This window comes from Alligator mississippiensis, chromosome 3, assembly GCF_030867095.1.
Source record: "Alligator mississippiensis isolate rAllMis1 chromosome 3, rAllMis1, whole genome shotgun sequence".
Lineage (NCBI taxonomy): Eukaryota > Metazoa > Chordata > Crocodylia > Alligatoridae > Alligator > Alligator mississippiensis.
This window is the reverse complement of record NC_081826.1, coordinates 75,588,506-75,615,864: the sequence shown is the minus strand read 5'-3', so window position 1 is coordinate 75,615,864 and position 27,359 is coordinate 75,588,506. Positions and strand designations below refer to the sequence as shown.

Sequence of the window (27,359 nt, the reverse complement as noted above, 5' to 3'; positions counted from 1 at the left end):
CTGTAGCAGAGGAAATTTAGTGTAAAGATTAGAAGATTTTTTTGACTGGGTAGTTAAGCATTGGAAGAGGCTAGCTAGAGAAGTTGTAGAATCTCCATCCCTGGAAATTTTCAAGAGCAGGTTGGACAGACACTTGGTTCAGTTGGGGATAGTTCTGCATTGAGCAGGGGAACAGATTCATCGTGAGATCCCTTCCAGTTTCCTATGATCCTACCATCACTGAAATTAAGACATTAACAAGGTTGTATATTGCATTGTTCCTGTACAATTAGGCTTGGTGGGAGTACATCAAGGGATTTTGAATTTTATTATGAATAAGTATAAAAAGGTTCAAATCAGCATCATAACTACCAGTGCATAACTGGAGCACCAGCCTCCCATGCCCACTTAGATGGCGCACAAGAATGGCAGATGCTACCTCTGCTGGCTGAGCTGTTGTAACCAGCCCAGCCCCTGCCATTGCTGCCACCCAGAGTACAGACCTGAGTGTTACACCTCTGGAGAGGTAAAGAGTTAGAAGTACTTATTTTACCTCTGAAGTCTAGAAACTGACCTGGGAACTTCAGAAGAACAGGCTTCCTTTTTAAGCTTATAGTACTCTCTGGCTCTTGGTAAATCAGAAATACAGTAAGAAGCATGTCTCATGTGAAGGTATCATTGCTGGTCTGGGACAACATCAGTAAGCACCGTACATCTGAAAACAGAAACATCAAATTCAGCTGAATTTATTGCAACACCTATAATAGCCTACTTAGAGATTTATGCAAAAATTCGATTGCTTTTTAACATTCCCCAACACACCTCTCCTGGACATAGTGATGACACCTATCTGCACATTTAAAATCTTTGTTTGGAACTTTCAAAGCAGCGAAGGGAACCTAACCGTATGCATCCTATTAACTTGATTAGAAGATGTGCTTACATATTCTTCACTGATTTTGACCTTACTGAGTTATCTCAAATTATGAGGCAATCATTTGTTAGAGTAGGTCCACACTGCAGCCAGAGGTAAGATTGTACCACACATGCATCCAAACTAGCTTGAATCTAGACAGCTTGAGAACCAATAGCAGTGAAGACTGGGTGGCATAGGCTGTGAGACCATGTGTAATTATACAAGTGGCAAGTCTTCACTGGAGCCTGGGTCACTACCTTTTCACTGCTATTGGTTCCTGCACTACCTAGGAAAAAAGGTACCCCAGGCAGAACCTGTATGTATGTATACAAGGCCTTGGCAGAAGCCTATTTTGCAAGTTAACTTATTTCAGTGGAACACTCTAACATTGAAAATAGGCCATGAATGCAGGGGACTTACATGCCTTCCCTATAGATTTCTCACCTAAAACATGTAACATGGTAACTTTCTACACTTACAATGTATATAAAGCACAAGAGACAACTAATATATTTACATGTCTTGTTTCTCATAAGTCTGCTTACTGTTTGGCCCTTTCTAACTTGCCATGGCTGAGAAATGAAATTTCTGTTTCATAGGAAATTCCTTAATTGTGACATGTATCCTTGTTCTGATAAGAAAAGGCCAAATTTTGAAATGTCTTGCCAAATGAAACTTTTGAAAGAAATAATTGGTTCAGGCCAATCCAAACACATTCTTTTAATAACATATTTCATTTCAAGTTTGACCTGCTTTAGCGGTTAAATATTTAATACTGCATAACATAGGCAAATAAAATAAATTTACATAATTTACATTTTCAAAATACAAAGTCATGTTGAAAAAAAAAAATCCTTCAACTATCCATTTCAAACTTATCGCCCTATATCTGTACAGAAGTGTAATTCCTATGAGTCATTTGACCATTCCTGTACAAATTCATTTCAGAGGGTACCATGCAGTAGTTATTATGCTGTTAATAATGTATGCATCATCATGATAAAAGCCAGGCTGACATTGCTCTGGCTGCTTAAATCTTGCCATTCCAGTGAGTTTCTCTTTGCTGTCACGCATTCATTAAACTGCTTTTACAGTTTCATAGTTCACCCTTCCTGCATCCCCAATTGACAAACCTCTAAGAATGTCATTTGCCTCATCACCCGCACAACAAATGAGTATGTTTACTTGCTCTTCATCAAAGGATTCTTATGATTACTTCCCCAATGGAAATCTTTGACCCTGTAGTGACTTGGTGAAATCAAAGGTGCTGAATACTTAATGCTGTGTTATTTTTATCTGATTCCTGTTACTGTATAAAAAAAATAAAAAGCTTGTTACCCTGCCTCCTTAAGGCAATACACTAATATACCTTTAATATCATATATTAACTCTTTTGGAAAGTTAAATGACAAATCGACCCCTCTCAAAAAACAAAGAGTATTTATTGCAAGCATAACAATAGTACAAAGCATGTATGTGACAGTCATCAACTTGAATTCTTTTTACCCATTGCTAGCTTACAGTTATTCTCAGACTTGACTGAAAATATAATGCCAAGTTTTACTGTGGATTGGTTTTTCGGCTACAAAAGTATTTGAGGGAAGGCTGCACTGTGTTATTTTACAGTGCTATAGTTCAGCAAACTGCAACAACCATTATAGAAAGGGAAGAGCATCTGAATCCACAGCTAACATGCAAATCTCTAACAACATGTTCAAGACTCCAGATTGCCTATTCAGTAATGGAACTAATCACTCCCTATCAAAAATTTCCATAATTGCACCAGGTAATATTGTAGCTGGCTGCATTGCTGACATAGAAAATGATGAATACAAACATGAGAAATGGGATACAACGAAAGAGCAATAAGAAAAAATATATATTATCTTGTAGAAATCCAAATTACTCAAACAAATATAAATAAATCTGGAAGGTTATACCTTGGATTTTCCCTTTCATTTCCTTTGGTCAGTACCACATTTGTGATTTTCCTTCTCAGACAAGTGAGAAAAGTTTATTTCCTTAATTTCAAACACATATTTGATGGACATTTCCAATGCCTCTTTTTATTAGGTGCAATCATTTACTGACTGATCTTAAACAGTAAGATCAATCAATAAATCAACCAGTTAAAAAAGAAAGATTCATAGATTCATAGATGTTAGGGTCTGAAGGGACCTCAATAGATCATCGAGTCCGACCCCCTGCATAAGCAGGAAAGAGTGCTGGGTCTACATGGCCCCAGCTAGATACTCATCTAACCTCCTCTTGAAGACCCCCAGGGTAGGGGAGAGCACCACCTCCCTTGGGAGCCCGTTCCAGACCTTGGCCACTCGAACTGTGAAGAAGTTCTTCCTAATGTCCAATCTAAATCTGCTCTCTGCTAGCTTGTGGCCATTGTTTCTTGTAACCCCCGGGGGCGCCTTGGTGAATAAATACTCACCAATTCCCTTCTGTGCCCCCGTGATGAACTTAAAGGCAGCCACAAGGTCGCCTCTCAACCTTCTCTTGCGGAGGCTGAAAAGGTCCAGTTTCTCTAGTCTCTCCTCGTAGGGCTTGGTCTGCAGGCCCTTGACCATACGAGTGGCCCTTCTCTGGACCCTCTCCAGGTTATCCGCATCCTTCTTGAAGTGTGGCGCCCAGAATTGCACGCAGTACTCCAACTGCGGTCTGACCAGCGCCCTATAGAGGGGAAGTATCACCTCCCTGGACCTATTCGTCATGCATCTGCTGATGCACGATAAAGTGCCATTGGCTTTTCTGATGGCTTCGTCACACTGCCGGCTCATGTTCATCTTGGAGTCCACTAGGATGAGAGATGAGAGATGAGAGAGATGAGAGAGAAAAGAGCAGAACTATCCCATCAGCTCCAGGAAGGCCTTTCATGCGAGTTCTCTTAGTCAATGGTACTAAAGGATGGTATATATTTTTCTCCATATTTTTTTATGGGCCCAGCAACTAGAACTAAATCATTAACCAAGGATATCACTGCTGTGTCTTTCAAGTTCTCAAATCAGAAATTGCACCAGTATTCAAATTCATGCAAGTCTAGGGTGAGTTGAGATTCAAGACAACAGTGAGTCTTAAATCCTTAAAAAACATAGATTGACATTTCTGTGTGGGCCGACCGGGGGCGAGCCGGGGCCCGTCTTTGCGCACGCGGGCTGTGGCCAGCAGCCCGGGCACGCGGGGCTGGAGAAGACGGTGGCAAGCTAGAATTGATTACAGACGTGTAGTGGTTGATTAAAAGATTGTTTACTTACACCAAAAGATGGTAGTGGTGTAGGCTGGATAGCTTTCCAGGCACAGCTCCGCTTGAATCCCCGTTGGAGGATTACGACAAGTCAGCTCTTTTCCCCGGAGTTGTCGAGGCTCCGTGGATTCAGTTCCCCTGGAGTTGTTGAGACTCCGTGGGTTCGGTTCCCTCCGGAGTGGCTGAATCTCTGTGGGTTCGTACGGCACTAATCTTCCCCGCAGTTATTAAAGCTCCGCGGGCTTGGTTCGGTTCCCTGTACCACGGAGTTGTTAAGGCTCCGAGGATCCGGCTTGGGTTTATAGGATAGGGATACATCTAGGATTGCGCTCGGCGACGGGGAGAGGCCAAAGGCTATTTAGACCTCTGTTGCCTGCTTAAGAGAGGCGCGTTGGGTCCGTAAGGGTCCACATCGCTTAGAGATCTTCACACAGCGCGAAGTCTCCTCCTCCTGCCGAGTTCTCTCTGTCTCCAGTTTTCCTCTCTCTCTGGCTTGGGCGGAAACCACCCAAGCCTTTTGTACGGCTAGCAAGCCAATAGCTAGCCACCACGTGTGCCTTTATTCAGAATTGGCCAATAATGTGGTGCGAATCTGAATACAAGTGGCGGGAACTCCTTTGCACCGTGCATCTCTGAGATGCAAAAGAAATGCACCATGCAAAGAAGCTGCAAATTTGGCGGGAAATTCCCCGTTGCACCGGAGTTCTCTCCCGCAGCAGAGAACTCCGCCGTGCAAGGAAGCTGTAATTTTAGTGGGAACATAATTTAGCGTTGCCGAAGCACACACAAACAAAAACTCACAACTTTGGGTTGTGACAATTTCCACAAAAAAAACCCAACCCCGCCTCCTGCTTCCCTGGATTTCTAGTGATCTTAGGTCCTCAGCTTGTGGCTTCTGCACTTAAATGACCTTGTGCCAAAAACTTAAAAATTCAGCTAAATCACATAGGATTTTCTGTTCCTAGCCAAGAGTCCAAAACTAGACATTTCCAAAATCACTGACTTCATTGGCAGGAAGGTTGGGAACCAGCTACAATTCCTGAATTCTGGACACAATGGCATGAAGTATCACCATGTATCCATACACACAGTCCAGCATTGGGGTTAAGGACCTGTACAAACCTTTGCCCTTTAAGCTAACAGAGAAGTTCTGCTATAATATGCAGCATGATTAAATATGGACAATAACATTTATCCTATGTTTGAAGTGGGGAGAATTTTTAACTAGTTAGTTAAAAACAGTCAGCGAACAGAAAATTTCTAAGAGGTTGCCTTTGCACCACAGCAGACAAGGCAAATTACTACACTGACTGGAACAAAATCAGGATCAAGCCTTATGCATTCAGGCCTCTGAGATGCATTATATAGCCACCTTAACTGTGCTCCATTCGCTATGCAGACAGTTTCTGTTGTTGTGAGGATAATCAGTGTCCATCACTGCTGGATAGCTCTAATATATGGGGAATGATGCAGCACGCCTACCTGAATGATGGACACTTTTCTTTCTCTCCCTAACCTGCTTCATTGGTGCACAACCACCATGTTGCTGTGTGGCATGCCATGTCCAGAAATGCAAAGCCTCTTGGGTTCAGTATCAGCTATCATGAATACTGTGCTCTTTTGAATATAAGATGCATGTTTTAAAACCAAGTACCTCTTCTCAAAATGGTCTGCATCCCGATGACTCATGTTCGTCTTGGAGTCCACTATGACTACGAGATCCCTTTCTGCTTCTGTGGTGCTGAGAGGGTCATTTCCCAGCCAATAGGCGTGCTGGATATTTTTGCGCCCTAGATGTAGCACTCTGCATTTGTTCTTGTACTGCATCCTAGTGTGTACTGCCCACTTTTCCAACCGTTCAGGTCTGCCTGCAATGGTTTCCGACCCTCCAGAGTGTGCACGTCACCCCAAAATTTAATATCAGCTGCACTTCACACCCACATCCAAGTCACTGATGAAGATATTGAGGAGTACAGATCCAAGGACCAAACCCTACAGGACCCCACTACCCACATCCTTCCAGGTTGATACTGACCCATCTACTACCACTCTCTGGGTGCGACTGCTAAGCCAATTTGCCACCCACCAGACCATGTAAACATCTATATCATAACTTCTTAATTTATTTATGAGAATAGGATGAGATACCGTATTGAAGGCCTTGGTAAAGTCCAAGAAAACAACATCCACCTCTACTCCTGCATCTGAGCATTTTGTGACTCTGTCATAAGATGAAACCAGATTGGTCAGGCATGATCTACCTGCTATGAATCCATGCTGTTTTCCCTGCTGCATTATTTTTCCCGCTCGACTCCCACAAGTATGATCCTTCATAATCTTTTCAAAGACCTTTCCAAGGATGGAGGTGAGACTGACTGGCCTATAATTACTCAGATCCTCCTTCCTCCCCTTCTTGAAAACAGGGACCACGCTGGCCCTTTTCCAGTCCTCTAGAACCTGACCCGAGTGCCATGAGTGCTCAAACAGCTGTGCCAGTGGTTCTGCTATGACACCGGCCAATTCCTTCAGTACTCTCGGATGCAGCTCATCCAGGCCTGCTGACTTGAACACATCCAGTCCATCCAAGTGACTCAGCACCAAGTCAGTTTCGACAGTTGGTGGGCTGGTGTCGCTCTGATGCCCATCTAAGAAGCCATTAGGAGACTTATCTTGAGCCCTGCTCAGGAACACCGAGGCAAAAAACTCATTGAATAGCTCAGCCTATTTGCACTGCCTATTTGCCTTCTTTTTTGTGCTTAGGCTCCGCTGGATGTCCCTGTTTAGCCAAGGAAGCTTTTTGGCTCCTTTCCCCCTTTTCCCCTGTACTGGGATAGTCTCCCTCTGTGCCTGAAGGATTGCTTCCTTTAGGAATGACCACCCTTCCTGGACCCCCATCTCGCCAGTACTGTTCTCCTGCAGTGCATCGTTGATTAGACTCTTAAGCACCATGAAATTAGCCTTCCTAAAGTCAAGCACTCCCACCCTAATAGTTATCTTACCCACCCTACGCCGTATAGTGAATTCGAGTGATTGGTGGTCACTGTCCCCAAGGTGACCATGAATCTGCAGCTCCCCTACCAGGTCCTCCCTCGTAGCCAACACCAGGCCCAGCAAGGCATTCCCCCTAGTGGGATCATATACCTCCTGCATTAGGTGAAGGTCCTGCATGCTGGTTAAGAACCTACGTGAGCAGTTGGATTTGGCTGACTCCTCCTCCCAGCAGATGTCAGGGTAATTTAGTTCCCCCATGACAACCACATCCCTAGACTGTACGGTTCCTAGACATGTACCATTAAGGTTGTATTGCTGTAAATATGTCTTGATTTGATGTCTTATTTTCCTTCAAATTGAGCGTCACAAAATGTAGGAGCATCTTAAATTCAAGATCATCTTACATTCAAAATAATACCACATTCAATTTATGAAAAACAAAACAGCAAAATCAGGTAAAAGCAATCATCAGGATTATGATTATTAATCTTGCTATGATGGAAAGGGTTGCTTTTTGGCTTGGTTCTTTTTTTGGAGGCAGGGGGAAGGATTTTTTTTCTAAGCTTCTTTCATAATGTGTGTCACATTCTATTGCAGTACAAGCCATGCAAGTACCTAAAAATGTATCTTTTTGTATCTTTGCTGCACTATTTTTAGCCTTGGCAGATGTGGTAAGAGATCATTTGGAAGTCTAATAACTAAGTAAACAGCTTCTGTAATTCAGTTACGTAGGGAAAAGGCTTGCCTCTAACTAACTGTATAAAGAATGAGAGAAATGCTACCAGTAACTTAAGTGAATTGACCTAAGTACCTACCCTATTGTTTTGTTAGTTTGCAATTGAATTCATATTCAGTTTTTCTATGTTAAAAACATCCTCTACCTATATGTTCCTATTGCTTAAACACTTTAGTGATTTAAGTGATTAAATCACATTTTTAAAGTGCCTAAAATCTCACTTGACTTTCAATGGGATTTACATTCTTACATCATATAGAATAGCTAGCTGTGCCTGGTATATTTATAATAGAAAAAGAAAATTCTATTCTTTAACCAACATAGATATACCAGTATAAAACCTGCCTTTAGAACAGACTTTGAAACTTTTACCTTGTGCTCAGTTTTGAGAAAATTGATATATTATCACATTATTTCATTCAGACTTTTTGGGCACTGACAAACATGAAAAAAACAAAAAAAACTTGTGCTTTACCGGAAGAATCAGAACATCAGCTTGATCCAGCTCCCCAGCATCTGTATTGATTGTATGCTTCAGTAGGGCTTTTTGGTGCTTTTATCTAATAGCTGATTCAATTGGTTATTAGATAAAAGTGCCAGAAGGCCCCGCTGAAGCACCCAATCTATACAGATGTTAGGGAAGCTGGGTCAAACTAACAAAACATCCCTTCTGGCCATGTGCTGTACTTGGTGTAGGAGCACACTGAGCTGAAAGTAAAGCACTGTTTTTTTTCCCCTGGGTCTGTAGGCAGCTTGTTCATAGATTCATAGTTATGCCAGGTTGTCAACATAGTTGCACTTCCATTGTAAATAATGACTCTGTGTTCGGTAGTTCTCGTCAATGGAGCATACATATAATCTGCAGATAACTAATATATCAAAAGATAAAGAGAACCAAATAGCATTTATAGACATTTATGTTAAAATTAATCAATATTTCCTAGCATCAAATCTAGTTTTGTTGATGAAGATGCTTGCTCACTGACATTCTCCAAAAAAGTGTCATATGGCATCATCACCTCATATTCTAGCAGGTTAAAGGTATATTTTAGGAGATATGGGTACATATAGATACTCACCCACCTACACCCCTTGTAATTGACTGGGGTGTTTATTTCTATGTATTCATCAGTTAGAAGCTTCCTAATATGGGCTTACAAATTTGGTGTTAAAACATTTTGTAAATAGATGTAATACACTAATTCATTGGCAACTGGCATGTTACAACCACTGACCAACATCACCTATACCATTTTTAAGTGATCTGTGATTTTGCTTATTGTGACCTTTCTACTGTATCTCTGTAGCTGCTGTGAACTCACCGTATACTGGAGAAAAATGATGTTAAAAAGTAATAGTCTTCCCTGATTCTTGTAATTACAGTAACACTGCATTTTAGGTCAGGCTAGATCAGGGGTGAGCAATTATTTGGGCCCGAGGGCCGCATAGGGAGTTTTGATGAGTTGTAACAGTTTGGGTCATACTGCCCACCTCCCTGCAACAACTGACCAAAACTCCCTATGGGTCTTTGTGGGTGGGTGGGGAGCTGTGCTTGGGAGTGGGACAGGCATGATCCGCTTCCTGCACACCCTACCCTGTGTGTGTGGGGTGGGGGGAGGGTGTATGGGAGTGTGTGGAGGGGGCTTATGCACATGTGGGGGGTATCTGGGAGTCAGCTGGGGGTGAGGGGAGGGAGAGGCAGGGGGTATGGGGGTGGCAGGAAATGTGTGGATGAGGCACATGGTGGGGGGATGTTGCCTGGGAGCCAGCTGGGGGTAAACGAGGTGCATGGGTGTGTGTGGAGGAGGCATGTGTGCATGTCAGCTGGGGGTGGGGTGGGGTGGTTGGGTCCTGGGAGCCAGCCGAGGGTGAAGGGAGGGAGATGGAGGCAGGGGGCATGTGCAGCAGAGCTTGCCTTGTCAGCAGCTGCCACTGCAGCGCTCCAAATGAGGCTGAACCCTCCCCAGGGCAGCCCATGCCATGCTCCCACTCACACCTGCTGGCCCAAGCCCTGGCCCCTGGTCAGCCTGCAGCTTCTACTGCAGGTATTCCCAACACATCTGTAGCCAGCTGGGCTCGCATTGGAACCAGGAGGTGAGGGGAAAAGAGCTGCACCAGGAACAGTTCCACCAGATGCTGCGTGCTGGCCGGGGCCAAGGCCAAGGCCAGCAGGGGTATTCTGCTCTCCTTGCCTCCAGCTGCTGCTCCTGCTCCTGCTATGCTGCTTTACGGGTGGTGCGGGGAGGAGTGGGCAGGTGAGGAGGGGAAGCTTCAGCCAGGTGGTTCCTGCCCAGTGCATGGAGCTCTGGCTCTAGCTCTAGACTTCTTTCCACCTGCTCCGTCTGCCTGGCATGATGAGCAGCCACATGTGAGCAGGTGGGTGGAGTGGGAGGAAGGTGGCCAGAAGCTGGAGTCAGAGCCACCTTGCTGAACCTTCTTCCCTGCCTGCCTATAGTAGGGCAGCAGGGACAAGAGCAGGAGCAGCAGTCGCAGTTGGAGGCAGGGGGAGCAGAACAGCCCTGCCAGCCTGTGCCTCAGCCAGCATGCAGCTTACAGTGGGACTGTTCCCAGTGTGGCTGTAGCCACCCAGGTGCTGCTATGCTCCCTTTGACTCTAGCGGCCACTCCTCCTCCTGCTTCTGCCCCTGATTTGCCACTCTGGGCAGGTGGGCAGGCAGGTAGGAAGTTTCAGCCTGGTGGCTCCCACCTGGGGAGCAGAGGAGCATCTGGCGAGCTGCAGTCACACTGGGAACAGCTCTGCCAGAACTGTTCACTGGCCAGAGCTAGGGCCGACAGGAGAATGCACAAGCTACCCTGGTGAGAGCGGGTGGAGCTCTGTCTCCCATTTGGAGCACCGCAGGGACAACTATGTGATGGATCCATTCAGTCGGCAGGCCAGATCCTACCTGCGGGCCATATTTTGTCAAACCCTGGGCTAGATGGTCTAATGGCTAGAAGAAGCTGGAGGTTAGAAGACCAGCGTTTTACTCTCACTTCTGTGACTGAATTACTCTGTTACTCAGTTTCTTCTTTACCAATTGACAATGCAAACTTTTAGGGACCAGAATGTTCTCACTATACATGTGCATACCGTTTAGTAAATCAATACCTTAGCCTCACAGTTGGTACCTCTAGGTCCTACTTAAATTCAAATGTAATAATATAATAACCATAATATTCTTCCCTGACTGGTAAGTTTCAATTCTTTCATTAAATTACCGATTCCCTCAGAGTCTTAATACTCCCCTTTCTTCCATCAAGAAAACCTTTACTGGAAAATTTTCATTCTTCTACTAACCCTATTGCCAGATAAGCACCAGAGCACTTTTTAGAGAACAATATCCCTACAACTTAGACTTCTTTTGATGATTACATGCATCAGTGCCACTAATGCATCATTTTACAGTGCTCCGTCTAGTGACAGAATGCTCCTTCGTATTAAGTTGAACAAAGAAACTGAAAAATAATAGTTTGGCTCATTAGTTTTCTTACTTTTTGTTTTGTCCCATATATGGATAACGTTGGTTTCCTCTTACTTCCAAAATGCCATAGCAGACTGTGGGCAGGGGGTTGATTTTAATGGTTCAACACACACATATGTTGAAGAAATGATGGATAAGCAAAGCACGTTGATGAGCTGTAATTAAAGGAAGACATCGTGGCAATTGAAAAAAAATCTCCATTTAATATTTGGCAAATGTTTTCCCATAAAAAGCTCATATGGGCCTTTTTGAGATTCTGTAAAACCTATGACTGGGAATGAAAATGTGGGTATGTTTGATGGGAGTGCAAGTGATAACATTTCTGGTTCTGGAATATTTCATTTAGTACTGAATTATATTTCTAATGGTTTTGGCAGTTGATAATAGCTTCTGATGAAGTAGGTTGTTAAAGTATATGCCTCTGAAACAATTGCCTTTAAGGTACCACCCTATCCTACCTTCTGCCTGATTTCAGCATAATACTGCTAACTACCTCTCAGTAACCAACTTAAGTTTAGAGTTAGCTTTGGCACGTTTACATGATCTGCAGTTACATCTCTGCTTTGTGGCACAGGCACTTTGGAGAGCGTAGTTCTCCCTCTTGGATGGAAGGAGTGTCAGAAATGATGCCAGATTCCTTGTCATGTGGCTCAATTAAGAGCCTGGAATGGGACCCTGCAATATTTTCCATTGGAAATTGGATTGGAGCCACTGAATGGATTCTTGGACTTAACTGCTGATGATCCCTGAAAAGGATCTTCGTTTGCTGTGTCACAAGAATAGAGGTACAGAGCTTGTTCTTGTACCAGAGGCTTCTTCACTGGTGTATGGCAAAAGCTGATGAACTCTTCTTTTCTGTAAAGTGGCAACTTTACACAAAGGAAGCAAAGTCTCTCTTACATCCTAAAATCATACTGGAAAGCAGGGCCTTAAGACTGGTGAACCTGAACCATGAGCTTGTGAAGAAATTAATTTACAAAAAAATTAATTTGATTTCTTTGTCTCTGTGTGCCTTGATATGCCCTATAGCGAGTTGCAGGGCTACTTAGGTAGCAAAAGCCATCAAGGCTAAGTACAGACAATCAAAAAGCCTGGGGTTGAATCAATTCAATCTTCACAGGCTAGTCTAAGCTGTATAGAATGAACCGATAAGCAAGCGAACAGACATTCACTTTTGATTCTGGAAATGCAGCCACATGCCTGCAGTGCCCAAGGCCAGGACCTGGGGGCACTAAAGAACACCTCACTGCTTGGCTGGAGCACAGAGCTTGGGCCAAGGCTTGGGCAAGAAGAACGTTTGCAGGGAAGGTGCAAAGCATCCTGGGATGGTGGGGAATGGAGAGGACCTAGGACAGAGGTTTAACAAAATGATTTAACCTAACTCAGTTAAGTCTGATACTACATCCATCCAGGTTTACCTTAAACTAGTTTCAGCCATTTTGGAAGCAGTTTCAGCCATTCTGAAGCCCCTTGCACCCCTACCCAGAGCAGGTCTCATAACACAGTGTCCTAGGTATCCTGCTGCATGGCCTTCAAACCACCCCCATAGCCATAATTCAGTCCTCCGACAGGCATAAACACAAAATATAACCACCCAGTTGCACTTCAGACATAAATCCTGCCTTGGGTCTCTTAACAGATGCTGCACTCCTACCTTAAGGAGCTGACCTATTTCCTGAGATCCCCTTACCTTCTGGCAGCCAGCTCTGTCCACCACTCTTCACCTGGCCACCTATAGGGATAGACTGCCCACCCAAGCCCATATACTGAACATATGTGCCCCTAAGGCTCTGCCCCCTTCAGGTCACCTGACTACACCATACAAACAATGGGCCCAGGGATTTTTTTTTTTTTACTCAGCCTAATGAACAATTTGTTGCCCCTGTTCTACAGCCCTCCTCAGCTGCTCAGCAGCTTCTGGGTTTGGGTCTCTGTTGCTGCTGTCTTATGCAGAGATCTTCCCCTGTAGGGTACAAAAGTCCTATTCCCCTGGAAAACTTGCTATTTCCTTCTGGTCCCCCTCCCTCTGGAATTAACAGGGTTGGGGTTTCCTGTTACACATTGCTTTAAAGGTAAATCTGCAAACAAGTCCACCTATCACATCATTCCAACACTACCATTGTGGGTATTGCTATTCTAAAACAAGTGATAAATGCTACAGATTCTAATGCACAATGTAGAAGAGATCATAGGCCTTTCTTGCCCCACAAGAAGTGAGGAATCTGATTTGAAAATGGGAGAGCATGACTAGGCCCTCTTAACAACTCACAACCCCTTGCATTCTGTCAGGAAATAAGTGCAGCTACAACATTTTGTACAGAGGGAGATATGAGGTCTACAAAGTCTTTTTAAGCTGAGCCTGAAACACTCACAAATGTAATGTTAGTTACCCAAACACATTCATATATGTTGATAGGATAGAAGGAGTCAAGTCTAGGGGGAAGGATGAAAGGGAAAATGGGGATTTGGGGTGGGGGGTTGTTTTACTTTCTGTGTTATGTGTTTCTAGGGAAGTTCTTTTAGGAAAAGTATTTGTTTTTTCACAGAACCCTGCAAAGATTTTCTTTTTTCATTTTCTAAATTGTTTCATAGAAGGCTGTGGTCCCTCTGTAATTATGATTAAATTCAGTTTTTGTTGACTAAGACCTTCTCTGTTATTTCTTCTAGGGTTTTGATATTTGCTAGTAACAATGTAGGTATATTTATCTGCAAGGTCATTTTTCGGGGTTTGTGCTTTTTCCATTAGCTCTATCAGAAATTTTCCAGGAAAAAAATAGCTTGCACAGGTGGATATAGTATATGCTATTCACATACACCCAAAAAACCCAGAAAATATTATATTTGGTCCAGTATAACTACTCCATATCCAAATATCATTGGTATTTTCTGAGCTAGGAACAATGCCTCAATGACACAAATAAAAATATCATGGGAAAAATATTTGTTACCAGCTGAACTACAAAAGATATTTTCATTGTTCAGACTGTTAGATCTAAATATTGAGCAATAAATTACAGATAAAATATTTTAATCCTTTTGTCATGATAAATAAGGTAATATATTGTTAGATAATAAAACTAGGACATCTAGGGGCAAATTCTTCTATAGTCTGGAAAGATCCAATGGCAAAAAAGAAAAAGTGAACAGAAAACTCCTAATTAAGTTAATCTTTAAGAAAATAAAGAAGTTATAAGTTATGATGGCCCTTGTAAATGACCAATCATCTATAAAACAGGTAACACATGGACATCAAAGAACAAACTTACTCATATCGACTTCATTGTCCATATTGTCACCCTAAATGTGTATGAATGTAAATACAAACACCCATTTCAGAATTTTTGGGGGTCTTATTCATTTTTGGATTCTCTCAGTTCATCATCTATAAATGTATTTTGTGAATCTAGCTTAAAGGCCTGGACATTTATACATGTAATAGTCAGTGCACCAGTCTTCCAGAAGAACCATTTTAAGATAAAAAGAAAAAACCTGCAAAAATTGCCAATAAGGGTACTGATTAATCTCAATTATGGGGATAGATTTTACATTATTGGACACTTGTCCATTGGGATCTGGAATAAGATCAAAACTCATTAAATAGATCTTTAAAAAGTCATGGGAGGAAATGAACACACATCATATTTAGAACAGTTTAACTGGTGTTTAACCTGAAGTGGACAAATACAAACCTAGTAAACCAGTTTAAATCCAACAGGAAAATTGTTCAGAGGTATACCTAGAAAACTGAGTACTAACTTGAATGGATTCATTGTGAACTAGTTCAGTGTTATGTGTGTGGACACCAAGTATTGTATAACACAGGCCTACTCAGTCCTCCAGGTATCCCATGCTGCATTGCCTCTCCCCTCCCCCACACACTACACACAGCTACAACTAGCTGCTTCTGGTATGTGGCCAGAACCCTACTCACAATTGTTCCTTCTGTTGGCACTTTTTAATCAATGAGCCTCCTCTGCACTGCTTTTTCAATAGAAGCTATATTTCTAACAACCAGCTGTGTCCTCACTCTATTTGACTACACCTTCCCCTCACTCTCTGTTTGACTACACCTTTTTTCACCTTCCCCCCCCTCCACACCAGCCTCTGAGAATCAAAAAGCTGCTAGAAGGTCCAAACACTGCCTTGGACCACCCTTCTTTCCCTCCACTTCCTCTACCAAGGTCAAGGGAGTGAACTGCAGACTTCAGTCATTTGCAGGCTATTGAAGTTTATTGAACTATGTTTAGGAAACAAGGGAAAGCAGGAAAGCGACAACAGCCTTAGCCAGAGGTTACCCACGCCTGGGATTCTTGAAGTGTGGGTGCAAATACGACTCTCCTCCCTCTCACTTTCCTACTCCTACTGGGCTGGGTGCTCATTCCTACCCCTTGATATTGGAGCCATAGCACTGCACACAATTGTGAAACTGGTTCTGAATCAGTGATATTTTGGAATTGTTCAATTGTTGTCAGTCTGGACTGTGAAAGTAAATAGTTCAGTAGCAATTCTGAACTGAATAAATGATAAAGAAATTGAAGCTCCATGAAATCTGTGAACCATCTCAAAGTTCTAGAAACTGCCTTTTCATTGTCATTAGTTTATCTGGTAGTATCCTTCAATTGACTTTCAGATGTTTCCCTAAAAGGTGTTACATTACTTCCTTATGGATTAATCCTGCTACTGTTGAAATCAAGCACGAACATTTTGTTCTTAAGACAGTGGTCCATGAAGCAAAGTATACACGATTTGGGTTCCAGTTCACTGTCAATATTTTAGATGTCCCTTTTTAAAGCATCCTTATAGAAGAAAGAGAGATTTACCCAAGTCCACTTGTCTTAACTAAATAAGCCCTTGAATTTAAAATATGGCATAGGCCAAAATTCGGTAGAGCATTCCCGCTTCAGCAAAGTATTTAGGGCTTCTCTATACTATACTGCACAGCACTAGGTAGGTCCTTGAGGAAAACACACTTTACCTACTTGCTCCAGCTCCATGCATGCAGCATGAACAGAAAAAAATGTTTTACAGCCATATTTTAGGGTACATTTGAGACATGCCAAACACAATATTAGGTGAGCTTGTGAGAGCAGTGCTGGCATGCCCAGTAGGGCATGTTTCCATGGAGGTCCTCCTTAACATAGTCCAGTATGGTATAAACATACCCTTAGGCATAACGCTTGAAGATAAGCACTTGATTAAATCGCAGTACAACTGTTATGAATCAAAGGGATTTAATTAAGTCTTTAAGATGCTTAAAGACTTTAGCCTTTTCACAAATCATAGCCATAAACAGACACCATTCTATTGATATCAATGAAGTTACAACCCCAATTTGGCTCATTAATTAACCTAGCTCTGTCCACAATAAAATAAGCTGGATTTTGCCTAGTGTTTAGATATCTACTTCCTCATCTAAAATATATATGTTAGTATACATTTGAAAAGCTACTTTGGTCAAAATCAAATGCCAGACTTGAGTATGCTTCATTTAATTGAAAATTTCACCAGAATAGTAAGACCCTCATCATCAGGGTATTGTTGCAAAATATAACAAAAAACAAACTTTCAGACATCCTAAATCAATCATGTGATTACATTATAATGACTCCTAAGTTATGAAAGAAATACATTTGTTTTTCCTTAAAGCTTTGAAATAAATAAGATATAAGAAGAAATAAATCGACCAAAAATACACAGTAAATAAAACAATATGTAGCTCAAAAATACTTTTCTTCCTTTCTCTATAGTTGAATTACACTAGGGTAATACAGCATTTTATACCACATATATTGTACCATATACTATTTTTTATTGCATAGAACATTTAGAATAAGCATTTTTAAGTGATCACAATATACAGGAAAAAAATGTTGCCCACAGTCAAATAGCACCTGCTTTCAGTGCAGTGTTTGCAATAAAAACACAAGAATACTCTAGTAATGCATCTGAGTGGTAGTCCAGCCTTGAGTCAATTTTGCTTTGATATTCACCAAAACATGGGATTGGAGTCTCCTTGCCAATAACACTTTGCATACTCATTGTGAATCCAGAATATCAGACTCAAATGTTTTTCCTGTCATCAGTCATGAGTCAAGTTATCTTAATTAAGAAACTCAAATGTGAGATAGATAAATTGGTCAGAATAACTAAAGCTCTCCACACTGGTAGGATTAAAAACCAAATTGATTTTGCCATTTTAAATGATTGGATATTTCTCTGCCCTAGAAGGAGCACAGAAATCACTTCCTTCTCAACTACTGCTTTCTTCCAATTTCCCTTGAAGTCACTAATCTGGAATTTCTTCTCATCCCAGTGAGCTTTCAACAGATCTACTTTTAATTATGCCTATGTGAGATTTGAATTAGGCCTATTACAGATTCCTTTTGATACCACAACAATCTAAATTAGGCCTTAGATTGCAGCATTTCCAAAAAAAAAAAGAATGCAGACAATGCAAACCTGAACTTGCAACTTCTTGATGTTCTCTTATTCCAAGCTCCATATACATGCTATAAAACATGGATTTGGAAGTCTTAACATACTTGCAACAGCTTGAATGCATAAAACTAAAGTAAACAGCTTAAAAATGAATTCATATAGGTAAAATACACTCTATGAAGTCATATTCTGGGCATAACATTTAGCACCATATATACTTTAAAACATCCCTGTTGTGTTTGCTTATGAGGTACAAATATGTCATACTTGAATTTTATTAATACTGTTTATAGAGCTTGTAACTAACGTTAAAATGGTCCTAAAAGTTCAGGAATCATAACTCAGTATATGGCTTTCAGTCAGGAGAGTTAATCAATCAATCAATTAAAACTTCCAACGAGTGCGAGCAATACAAGAAATATGTTTGATCTCTGGGAGTAATTTTCAGGATAAAAACCATTTCTTTATAGCTAAAGTTTACTATTATATTTTCCAGGGTTTTGAGAATATAGAACTTCTGAGTCTTAAGAATATTTTTTAAGACATCAGCACATTGGAAATCGATCTGAATATTTAATCTTGACTTCAATGTATCAATTTTTATACCAATATATTATATTAATGTTAGCAACGATTGTACTCTAAAGAAGAACTGTGTTGCACAGTAGTCTACAACATTTTCAAGGCAGCTTTCAACGTACTGATACGGTGCTTCTTTTATTATACATAAACTAAGTGTGAGCATGCTTATTTTTGCTTTCGCATCGTGTTGGTTGTGCAGTACTCAGTTTATTAACCAAATTATAAGATGGTAATTCTTGTCAAAGCTTCCAAGGGGAACACACATCAATGTACATAAAAAATACTGACTAAGTTACCCTCCTATATAAGCAAGAATTTACATTCAATTTCTATTAGTTTTATAGCTATGCAACTTTAAAAAAAATTAAATTATCCAGTTTAACTTTTCTGGCATGGTCAGCATTTATGGCATCATACGGAGAGCTAACGTATTTTGAGGAAGTATATTTTAAAAGTAAGCGATATACCAGAGAGAGCAAGGAACAGACAGAGGAAGCCCAAACATGTACACCATTTATATCCCACTAAACAGGGCTTATGTTGTACATAGGTCCGGTGCTGGTTCTATCACTTCCCCTCAATCAAGGCTTCTTATGATTAATTATGAAAGATGTCTTCTGTAAACCTAACAATACTTCTGGAGTAAATTAGAAAACCAGCCACAATAATCAAGCTGCTCTTAGTAAGATGAGCTTATTAAAATAAACTTCATTGCTCCTACTTTTCAGGAGTCAGGAATTAAGATTTCTGAAAGTTATAGTGAAAGGTAGTGTTGAAAATGTCATCATTATGAAGGGATTTAACTTAGCTGTGAAATTTATTTAGCAGCCTTGTATTATTACTTAATGTTCCAGCAGAAAATTATTTTGAGCAAGGTGTGCATCATGTTTTTCTGTTCAAACACTCTAACAGTATTGCTGGAAACTACAAATATAAATGTGACCTGTGTATATGTTGGTAAACGGAATACATTAGTTAAAATGTGCATAAAACCCTGATAATTTAAGGTTGGCATATGCTCTTTTAAAATTATTTTTACAGTCCTTACTGATTTCCCCAAGATAATTTACATTTTCGCATGTACTTACCTGTGCATGACATGGAGTAAGAAATATATTCTATACATTGTTTTCAACAGAAAGTTATGAATTAGTCAGAATAAAGTAAATTCTTCATTAGACATTTTTCTTGGTATTTTGATTTCACTGTTGATATTGTCACCCTGTGTATGAATGTAAAAAGAAACACCCATTTCAGAATTTTTGGAAATCTTATTCATTTTTGGATTCTCTCAGTTCATCATCTATAAATGTATTTTGTGAATCTAGCTTAAAGGCCTGGACATTTATACATGTAATAGACATTAATGATAATCAAAGCTGCGTGAGAAAATCTGTGCACACCATTATGGGATGGCCTCTTGTTAGTAAACAAAAAAATCAATCATAACAGAATGAAAGTAGAAGGGAAGCACAGATGTTCATTAATTTTAAAGGGCAAAATTCAGTACAGACAGCTCTCTCTTGGAATTTTGAACTCGTCAAGACAAAATTTCCAAAATAAATTCAGGCACTAAGCAGTGCCAGTAAAACTGTAGCCACGCTGGTTAATATGTACATCTACTTCCCACTGTTGCATCCACACCAGCTAATTTACATGAAAATTCACATTTGGCGCACATGCATTTTTGAGGCACATCTCAGGGCACACATTTGAAAAGTTGACCTCTCATTTTTTATGCAATAGATTTTTAAAATTAAGTTACCATGTTTTTTAATAGGAGCAAAAGAATAGGACTGGAAGAGACCTATTAGGTCATATAATTTAATTCAGTGCCACTCAACCTTTTGGTGCCATGGATCAGATAGATGGTACACAGCCCAGCTGCCATGTGCATCAGGATTGGGTTCTGAGTCCCCCTTCCACCCTCCTCAAGCTGGAATTTGGCCCTGAGGCCTGGTGCCACCCCCGCCTGGCCCTGTGCACTGGAATCAGACACCAAATCCAGTGTACAGGGACTGGGGCTCCTCCTGGGTCTGGAAATTTGGCAATGGGGGAATGAAGCCACTGCTCTCCTGCTGCCAAATTTCTAGACCCTTGGGGAGCCCTGGGATCCAGAAGACACAGCATCATGGGCTGGATCTGGCCTGTGGGCCAGAGGCTGAGCATCCTTGATCTAGCTCCCTGTTACCACAGGCAACTAATGTAATCATGTAATCCTATTTATAAACTTACTAAACTCCTGACTATCTGCATGGGAACATGATGAATAGTTGAGTTCATCTTTTGTGGATATAAACAGACAACTTAAGAGTGGAATAAGCTATGCTGGATATGCCTCAACAGAGCCAATCCACTTTACTAGTGTCTACAGATGTCACAGGGACTGTTGTCCTACAGGGTCAGGCCCCTTCTGGTCCTGGGCATTAAGGGGTCCCATCCTGCAAGACAATGGCTCAAGGTGCCTCATCCCAACTCAGGACATGGCAACAAGATATGGGTCCTGTGGGAATCCTCTGCAGGAGAATTCCTATGGCGCTGTAATAGTAAGGGCTTTGCTTAATGCTCATAGCAAGTCTTGTATGCTGACTCCATAGTAGGCCTTTGAAACAGCACGTAGCAATATTGTCTTAGAATGAACTAGTGGGTTCAGGAGATTCCCTGCACTTGAACAAAGGACATACTCATGGTTGTTCTCACCCTTGCAAAGCTTATTCAAGGATACTCGCAGAGGCAGGCAATAAGACAGAGCGGAGAGGATGATCACTTCACATCAGCTCTAGGCAGCAGTCGCCACCCCGCATAGCTCCCCTGGCCCCGGAGTGTCCCGATCCCAGGGATACGATAGCCTGCACCAGGCTCTGCGCAAGATTTCTTGCCAGAGTGGGAGGAACTCCCTGTAACTTAAGAATGTACATCTTATATAGTCTGGACTAAATAACGTTATCTCAAACTAGGGATTCGGTTATCTCAAGCTAAGAATCTGGGGATGAGTTGTGATCCAACACACCTGGTGTTTACCACATTCCGCTTTATTACAACATTCTACTATCTAGGTTCATGGTTCGGTCACGCTCACAGAGCAAAAAAGCTACACGCTGTTTCAAAGGCCTACTATGGAGTCAGCATACAAGACTCTTGCTATGAGCATTAAGCAAAGCCCTTTCTATTACAGGCGCACAATAAGAAAACAGACATCCTCCCATTTAAGGCATTACAAACTGAATACCATTAGTCACAGCAACATTTTGGGGCACTTGGAGTGCAACAAGGGGATGGGGCATCTGTTTTCTTGCAACAAGGGCGATGTCTGTTTACACCCTCTCTCTCATTCTCTCTTTCAACCACTTACATCAGTGGGAGTTCCATGCCGAACATGGGGTAATAGGTCACTTTGAAAAGAATATGTAAAACCATCTATGAATTATGTTACACTTATCCACGCATTATCTGGCTTGGGATACATGTTCATAAATGGCAAGCTCCCTGAGGTGCATTTCATCAAATTTCAGATCGCAAACTCAGCACCATGTGACCTTAAAGAATTGTGCCACACTGCTCTTTGATTTTGATCCTAATAAAGCTCAAGCTCCATAAGGCTACTGTGGAATCAGAAGAAAGTCTCATAATACGAAACCAAACTGTTTCTCATTGTGTAACTCCTTTCTTAAATCCCTACCCCAGAAACAAACAAAACAAAACAAACCAGCAGGTCACGTGCACTTCTTTCCTAGAATTCTTTTCCTTGGAAAAGTGCATTAAAAAAAAAAGATATTGCTCCTAAAACGTACTTGAATTTCAAAAAAGTATTTCAGTCAATGGTTAAATACCATGGTTCAAAGCTATATCATACTTTTGATCCCTTTTCTCCCTGCCTTTTGGCAGAGGGGGTCAAGAATAATATATGATTTTTAAAGCTGAGTTACTGATTCTAACTTGTAACAACTTCTAATATACGAATACCGGACATGTAAAACTGTAAAGGGCTTTCACTATATTCTTTCGTGGCCTTGCTCACAATACCCAGCCATGTTGAAAGATAATGTTTCCAGCATCCTGAAAACCCTAGAGTGACTTAATTGTTTAGTCAGTGTGTGTTTTCACATCAAATGTTTTAGTGCAGGTATAGTCAGCAGTACTTGTAACTGTTTGGAAGATTCTTTGAATTTAAAAGTTATATCTTCTCAGTAGGCAGGTCCAACGGATGCTCATTATCAGAGGAATAATGATTAAAGTTCAGCTGGTGATTCTATAGCATTTTCACTTTCTCTGCAGACTGGACAACATTTTCCTTCCAGCTTTGCAGGGGCTGAACACTCCACTAAGGGACATGTCTCTACAGTGCAGATTATCTGGCCATTCTGAAAGGCAATATTTAACATATTAGCACAAATCACATACAGTACAAATAAAAGATAGGAAAACAAAATAGTGAGGCCTTTGTCATGCAAGCCTCTGCAAAATATGAGATGGCCTACTTATCCACATGAATAAACGACAATTTTCATAGCTGACACACCAATATGAAAGGTAACTGAGGTTAATTAGAATTGCAGAGCCAAACAGCACCACACCAATTTTTTCTAATCCACTTTTCCTTTTTTTTTAATAGCTTGCACTAGACAGAGATTCAGTTTGCATACAGCATACTGAAACAATATGGAATTTCCACTCAGTCTACTTGTAAGCAGATCATTATAACCAAGTGGGTTTCATTGTGTAGTAGCAACTATTTATGTAGACAAAACCCACTTATGTTTCAGGAACAGCCTTACATAAAGAACTATGAGAATTGTATCTGGTTAAGAAAAGAGAGAGGATGTTCATATTAGAATATGCTAATCTCTTTAATAAGGTAATAAGTCACTCATTGGTACATTTGTTTGGGAATTAACGTCTTGGAAAAAAAGAGAATGCTAATAAAGCTACCTTGCACTTTCTGAATGGTTTTGAACAAAAGAGGCAAAAAATGCTATCCCCAAGATCAGCATTTCCATTTAGTAGCACTTTCTGCCCATTTTGCACGTTTAAGTAACTCTCCAAAAATACAAAAAAAGGAACGAATCTGAATGATATATTTTTGCCTTTTTTTAGGTTTTGATTATAATAAATCCCCACAACATTTCTGCAGCAGATTTGCATTGCCTATAACCACTAAAGCATAGCAAGTTGCAAGGCAGACTCTTTCCTAAACTCTTAATTGCAGGTTGGCATAGTACTGAAGGAAAAAAAGAAAAATAGATGGTACAGGGAACTTTTAGCAACACATACCTTACAGCTACAACTAATGCAGTCTTCCTTCATCCACCACTCATTTTCCTTCCGCTGAATCCCATTATCATCTATGCAACCTTCCTGCCTCAGGCGAGCCTCCAGCTTGTTTATCTGCAAAAGGATCAGGGACAGGAGGCACAGGAAAAGGTGAAACTAAGCTGCGAAATAACAATATAACAATATAATGAATCACTGTTCTTGATAAGAGTGTACATTAAAGCTTCAAAAGCCATCACACATTAATCCATTTTCCTTACTACAAAGCCTTCATCCTCTCTTTGCTTTTTTTTTTTTTTCCTCACATGGAAGACATTTGCAGTCCAAGCAATGTTTAGTAGTTAAAACATTGTATTTGTGATTTGCTTTACAACCAGTACCTTCAATTCAGCACTATTTAGGTTTCACAGGAATCTATTGTATAATATCACGTGGACCAATGATCAGTAACTAATGACATTGCAATGACAGAGCTTAATAGCAAAAGCCAACCTTTTTCCCTGCAGAATTGGGAATTATAACATTGATTTAGCCCACAAAAGAAATGGCTTCTTCCCCACTCCATTGTGGATTTTGATTAGCATCATAAAATCATAACAGTTTAATAGTTTTTTGGTTGTAGCTGTGTTGGCCTAAGGACGTAGGCTGGCAAGGTTCTTTGAGTAGATGTGATATCTTTTATTAAACCGAGTAGTTTTTTCCAACTACTCAGTTGGTCTAATAAAAGATATCACATCTACTTGAACCTTGCCTGACAGTTTAATATAATTTGATATGAATGGCTTTGTCCCTTCCTAAAAATGTTTTAACAGGGGAACAAGAAAGATGTTATAGGATTGATGTGTTCTTGAGGCAGTTTAAACACAGCCTGTCTCCACTATCCATGGGTTCTAACCAGTATAATTAGCCCCTTATTTGCAGGAATTAATGGGATGCTTGAAGAAAATAACACAAAAACCACTGTATGTATTTATGTGTTTTTATTTCCAAAGATAGAGTATGGACATATTTAATTCCTGTTTTTAAGAACTCACTGATATGATCTAGACAGGAAATGAGAAGTCGTGTTCTTTTTGACTGTTTTTCAGTCTGAGTCAAAAATTAGATAATTTCTTCTCTCCCTGGAATGCCTCCACGCAAAACAATTTTGCTACTGGGTCAGACCTTTGTTAAAATGGCTTACAATGCAGTTTAAACCAAAAAGGTCAGATGTACAAGCCCCTTAAGCTGTTTTAAAGAACTGGAACATTTCAAAAGTTTACCTGGAAAATCAAGTATTCATTTGAACCAGGTTACAGAGCACCTGTTCAATATTACATGTGGACACAAAGTATTCCATGACACACATCTGGTAGGTCCTCCAGTCATCCCACACTGTATCATTCACTCCTCACCCCCCATGCTGCTGCAACTGGCTGGTCTGGTACAGTTAGAAGTCTACTGTTCCCATTTTTCCCCTTTCATTGGCACTTCTTTGCACTGCTTGTTCAGTGGCAGCTATCTTTCTAACAACCAGGTGTCTTCACTTCCTACTCAACTGTGGCCCTTCATCATGGTCCTTCAAGCTCCCAGGAACCCAAAAAACATGGATCCAAATACTTCTCACCCACTGGCTCCTCCCAAGTCATGGAAACACACTGGAGACTTTGGTCAACTGCAGTCTACTGAAGGTTGTAAACCTCAAATTAGGAGAGAAGGTAAAGCAGAAAAGTAAGAACCCCCCAGCCATAGATCACCCATCCCCTGGGATCCCCAAAGCATGGGTACAAGCACTGCCCCCACTCACCCACTGAGAGACATGTTGAACTGGGTGCTCATTTCTGTCCCCTGATGTCAGAGACACAGTACTTCAAATGCTTAAAGGGTGACAGCTCTATCTAGAATACTAAGACACTGTATATGTGAGCACCTCTGACACATGGCAATTGTGACTCGGTTCCCAGTGACATACAATTATTATGTGTAGCCACACCCCCACATGATTTCCTTTTTTAAAATATGAACTTCACCTTGTGCACCTATCTAAAAGCTTCTGAGTCCTTAGCACTCCTATTTTCTGTCCACATGGCATGTTCACCAAGCCAGGCAGTGGCACCCTCAAACCTGATGTGCTGCTCTTGAATTAAAGCAGTGCCATATACAAGTAGTAGTGTAGGTGCGCTAATCAGCAGCACTAATCAATCTGCCCAAGATAGCACCTGAACACAGCTACATGGCTTCTATTAGGCCTGCATTATAACCGGGCACTGCTGCCTGCCACCATAAGTTCACTGTTTAAACAAGTTTCTGGAAAGACTTGATCACCCTTGCACTGGGATTCAGCAATGGGCATTTCATTTCTGGCCTGCATGCACTTGTTTCTGAAATTTTAGGCTTTCGTCAGCGAGGCATTCATCCAAATAAAAATCAGGTAAAATTAAGACACAGCATTATTAAAGAGGGGATTGCAGGGAAATCTCTTTGTATATAGCTGACTCTTCACAGTGTGGTGTATGGCATTGTCTCGCTGCTGCCTTGGAAATGGATATCTCCTGCAAATTTCACGGGATGCACAGGCTGAACTGCATCCTCTTCATTAAATGAGTCAGGAATAATTCAATAGACAAATCCTCCACTTGGGGCTTTCCTTTCCGTTGTATAGATTTTTTCTCAGGCAAGAGCTAGACATTAATAATAGGTGCTTTAGGATTTGACCCTATCATGTATGTAATTGGATACCTACTCTCCCATGCCCCAACACGATTCCTAAGATCAGACAAGAACAACTTCCTACTAGTAGCATCAATGGGCTAAGTTCTCTTGGCAAAAACCTTGAGGTCATTTGATAGTTTGGAACTTCTTTCCCCTTGAGCTGTGACAGAACCCAGGCCTGGATGTCTTACAGAAACACTGTAAGATATTCCTATATGGGCAGGCATTTAGCAATCCAGGATAGTTTAAGAACCTTTTGTTCCATATTTTATCCCATTTGCTTTTATTTGTTGTTTCTGTCTCTCACTGTAAATTGCCCTAAGCCTTTTTTACAGCATACAAATCTAATAAGTAAATAGTAAATATTAGGTTTTAGTTAAAGATCCTAAGTAGACCTATACTAGTGCTATACCTGAAAATTCCAATTGTGTTTGATTGAAAAACTGTACAACAAATTAAATGGATCTGAATTTAGCAAAGACACATACAATTAGTCATTTTTTGATGGTGGAAGCAGTTCTTGGCCATTCTACCTCCTCCACAGAGGGTAACAGAACACCAATAACTAGGAGGCAGTTTGGTGGCCTTTTCACTTTTGAGCTTGAAAGATTTCAATTCTAGTCAAACTGAGAAAATAGAGTGTGTAGATGAATTATTATTCTTGCCTTTGGTCTTCATTCCATTTTTTACTTTTGATTAAATAAGGATGTGTAATAGGATTCCAACTTATGCTCCATGCATTATTTTCTGTGATATGAGAATGTAGTGTACTGCTTCAAGTAAATTGTATTATATAAACAAAATTCTCCTTTGAAGATCAAGTGTTTCCAAATTAATAATATAAATAGTAGCAGCCGAGTGCTGTTGGGTCTTCTGCTCCCATTAGCTGTTCATAATTAAAAAGGGAACATCAGTAAGTTTCCCTTGACATCTGCTCATTTTTTGATGGAGCACTAATTTCACAGGGCACTCAGCTTTAGAGAATGTTTTATCTTTTAAATCCCAAGTTGTGTGTAACTGT

At 40.8% G+C, this 27,359-nt stretch overlaps 1 protein-coding gene across 9 annotated transcripts in view; it reads right to left on the bottom strand.

Annotated features, from left to right (window-relative positions):
- PXDNL (peroxidasin like) overlaps positions 1-27,359 on the bottom strand; it is a 421,482-nt gene that overhangs the window by 16,408 nt on the left and 377,715 nt on the right. For 6 of the 9 annotated variants that reach the window (XM_014606787.3, XM_059724103.1, XM_059724102.1 and 3 more), the window contains 2 exons: positions 23,648-23,761; positions 16,830-22,737 (listed from right to left, as the gene is read on the bottom strand). In XM_014606787.3, coding sequence (XP_014462273.1) covers positions 22,606-22,737; positions 23,648-23,761 — 246 coding nt within the window. In that variant the 3' untranslated portion in view covers positions 16,830-22,605. Of the gene's footprint in view, positions 1-553; positions 695-16,829; positions 22,738-23,647; positions 23,762-27,359 lie in introns of those variants that run through there. The other 3 variants (XR_002093899.2, XR_002093901.2, XM_059724104.1) reach the window with 3 other exon arrangements.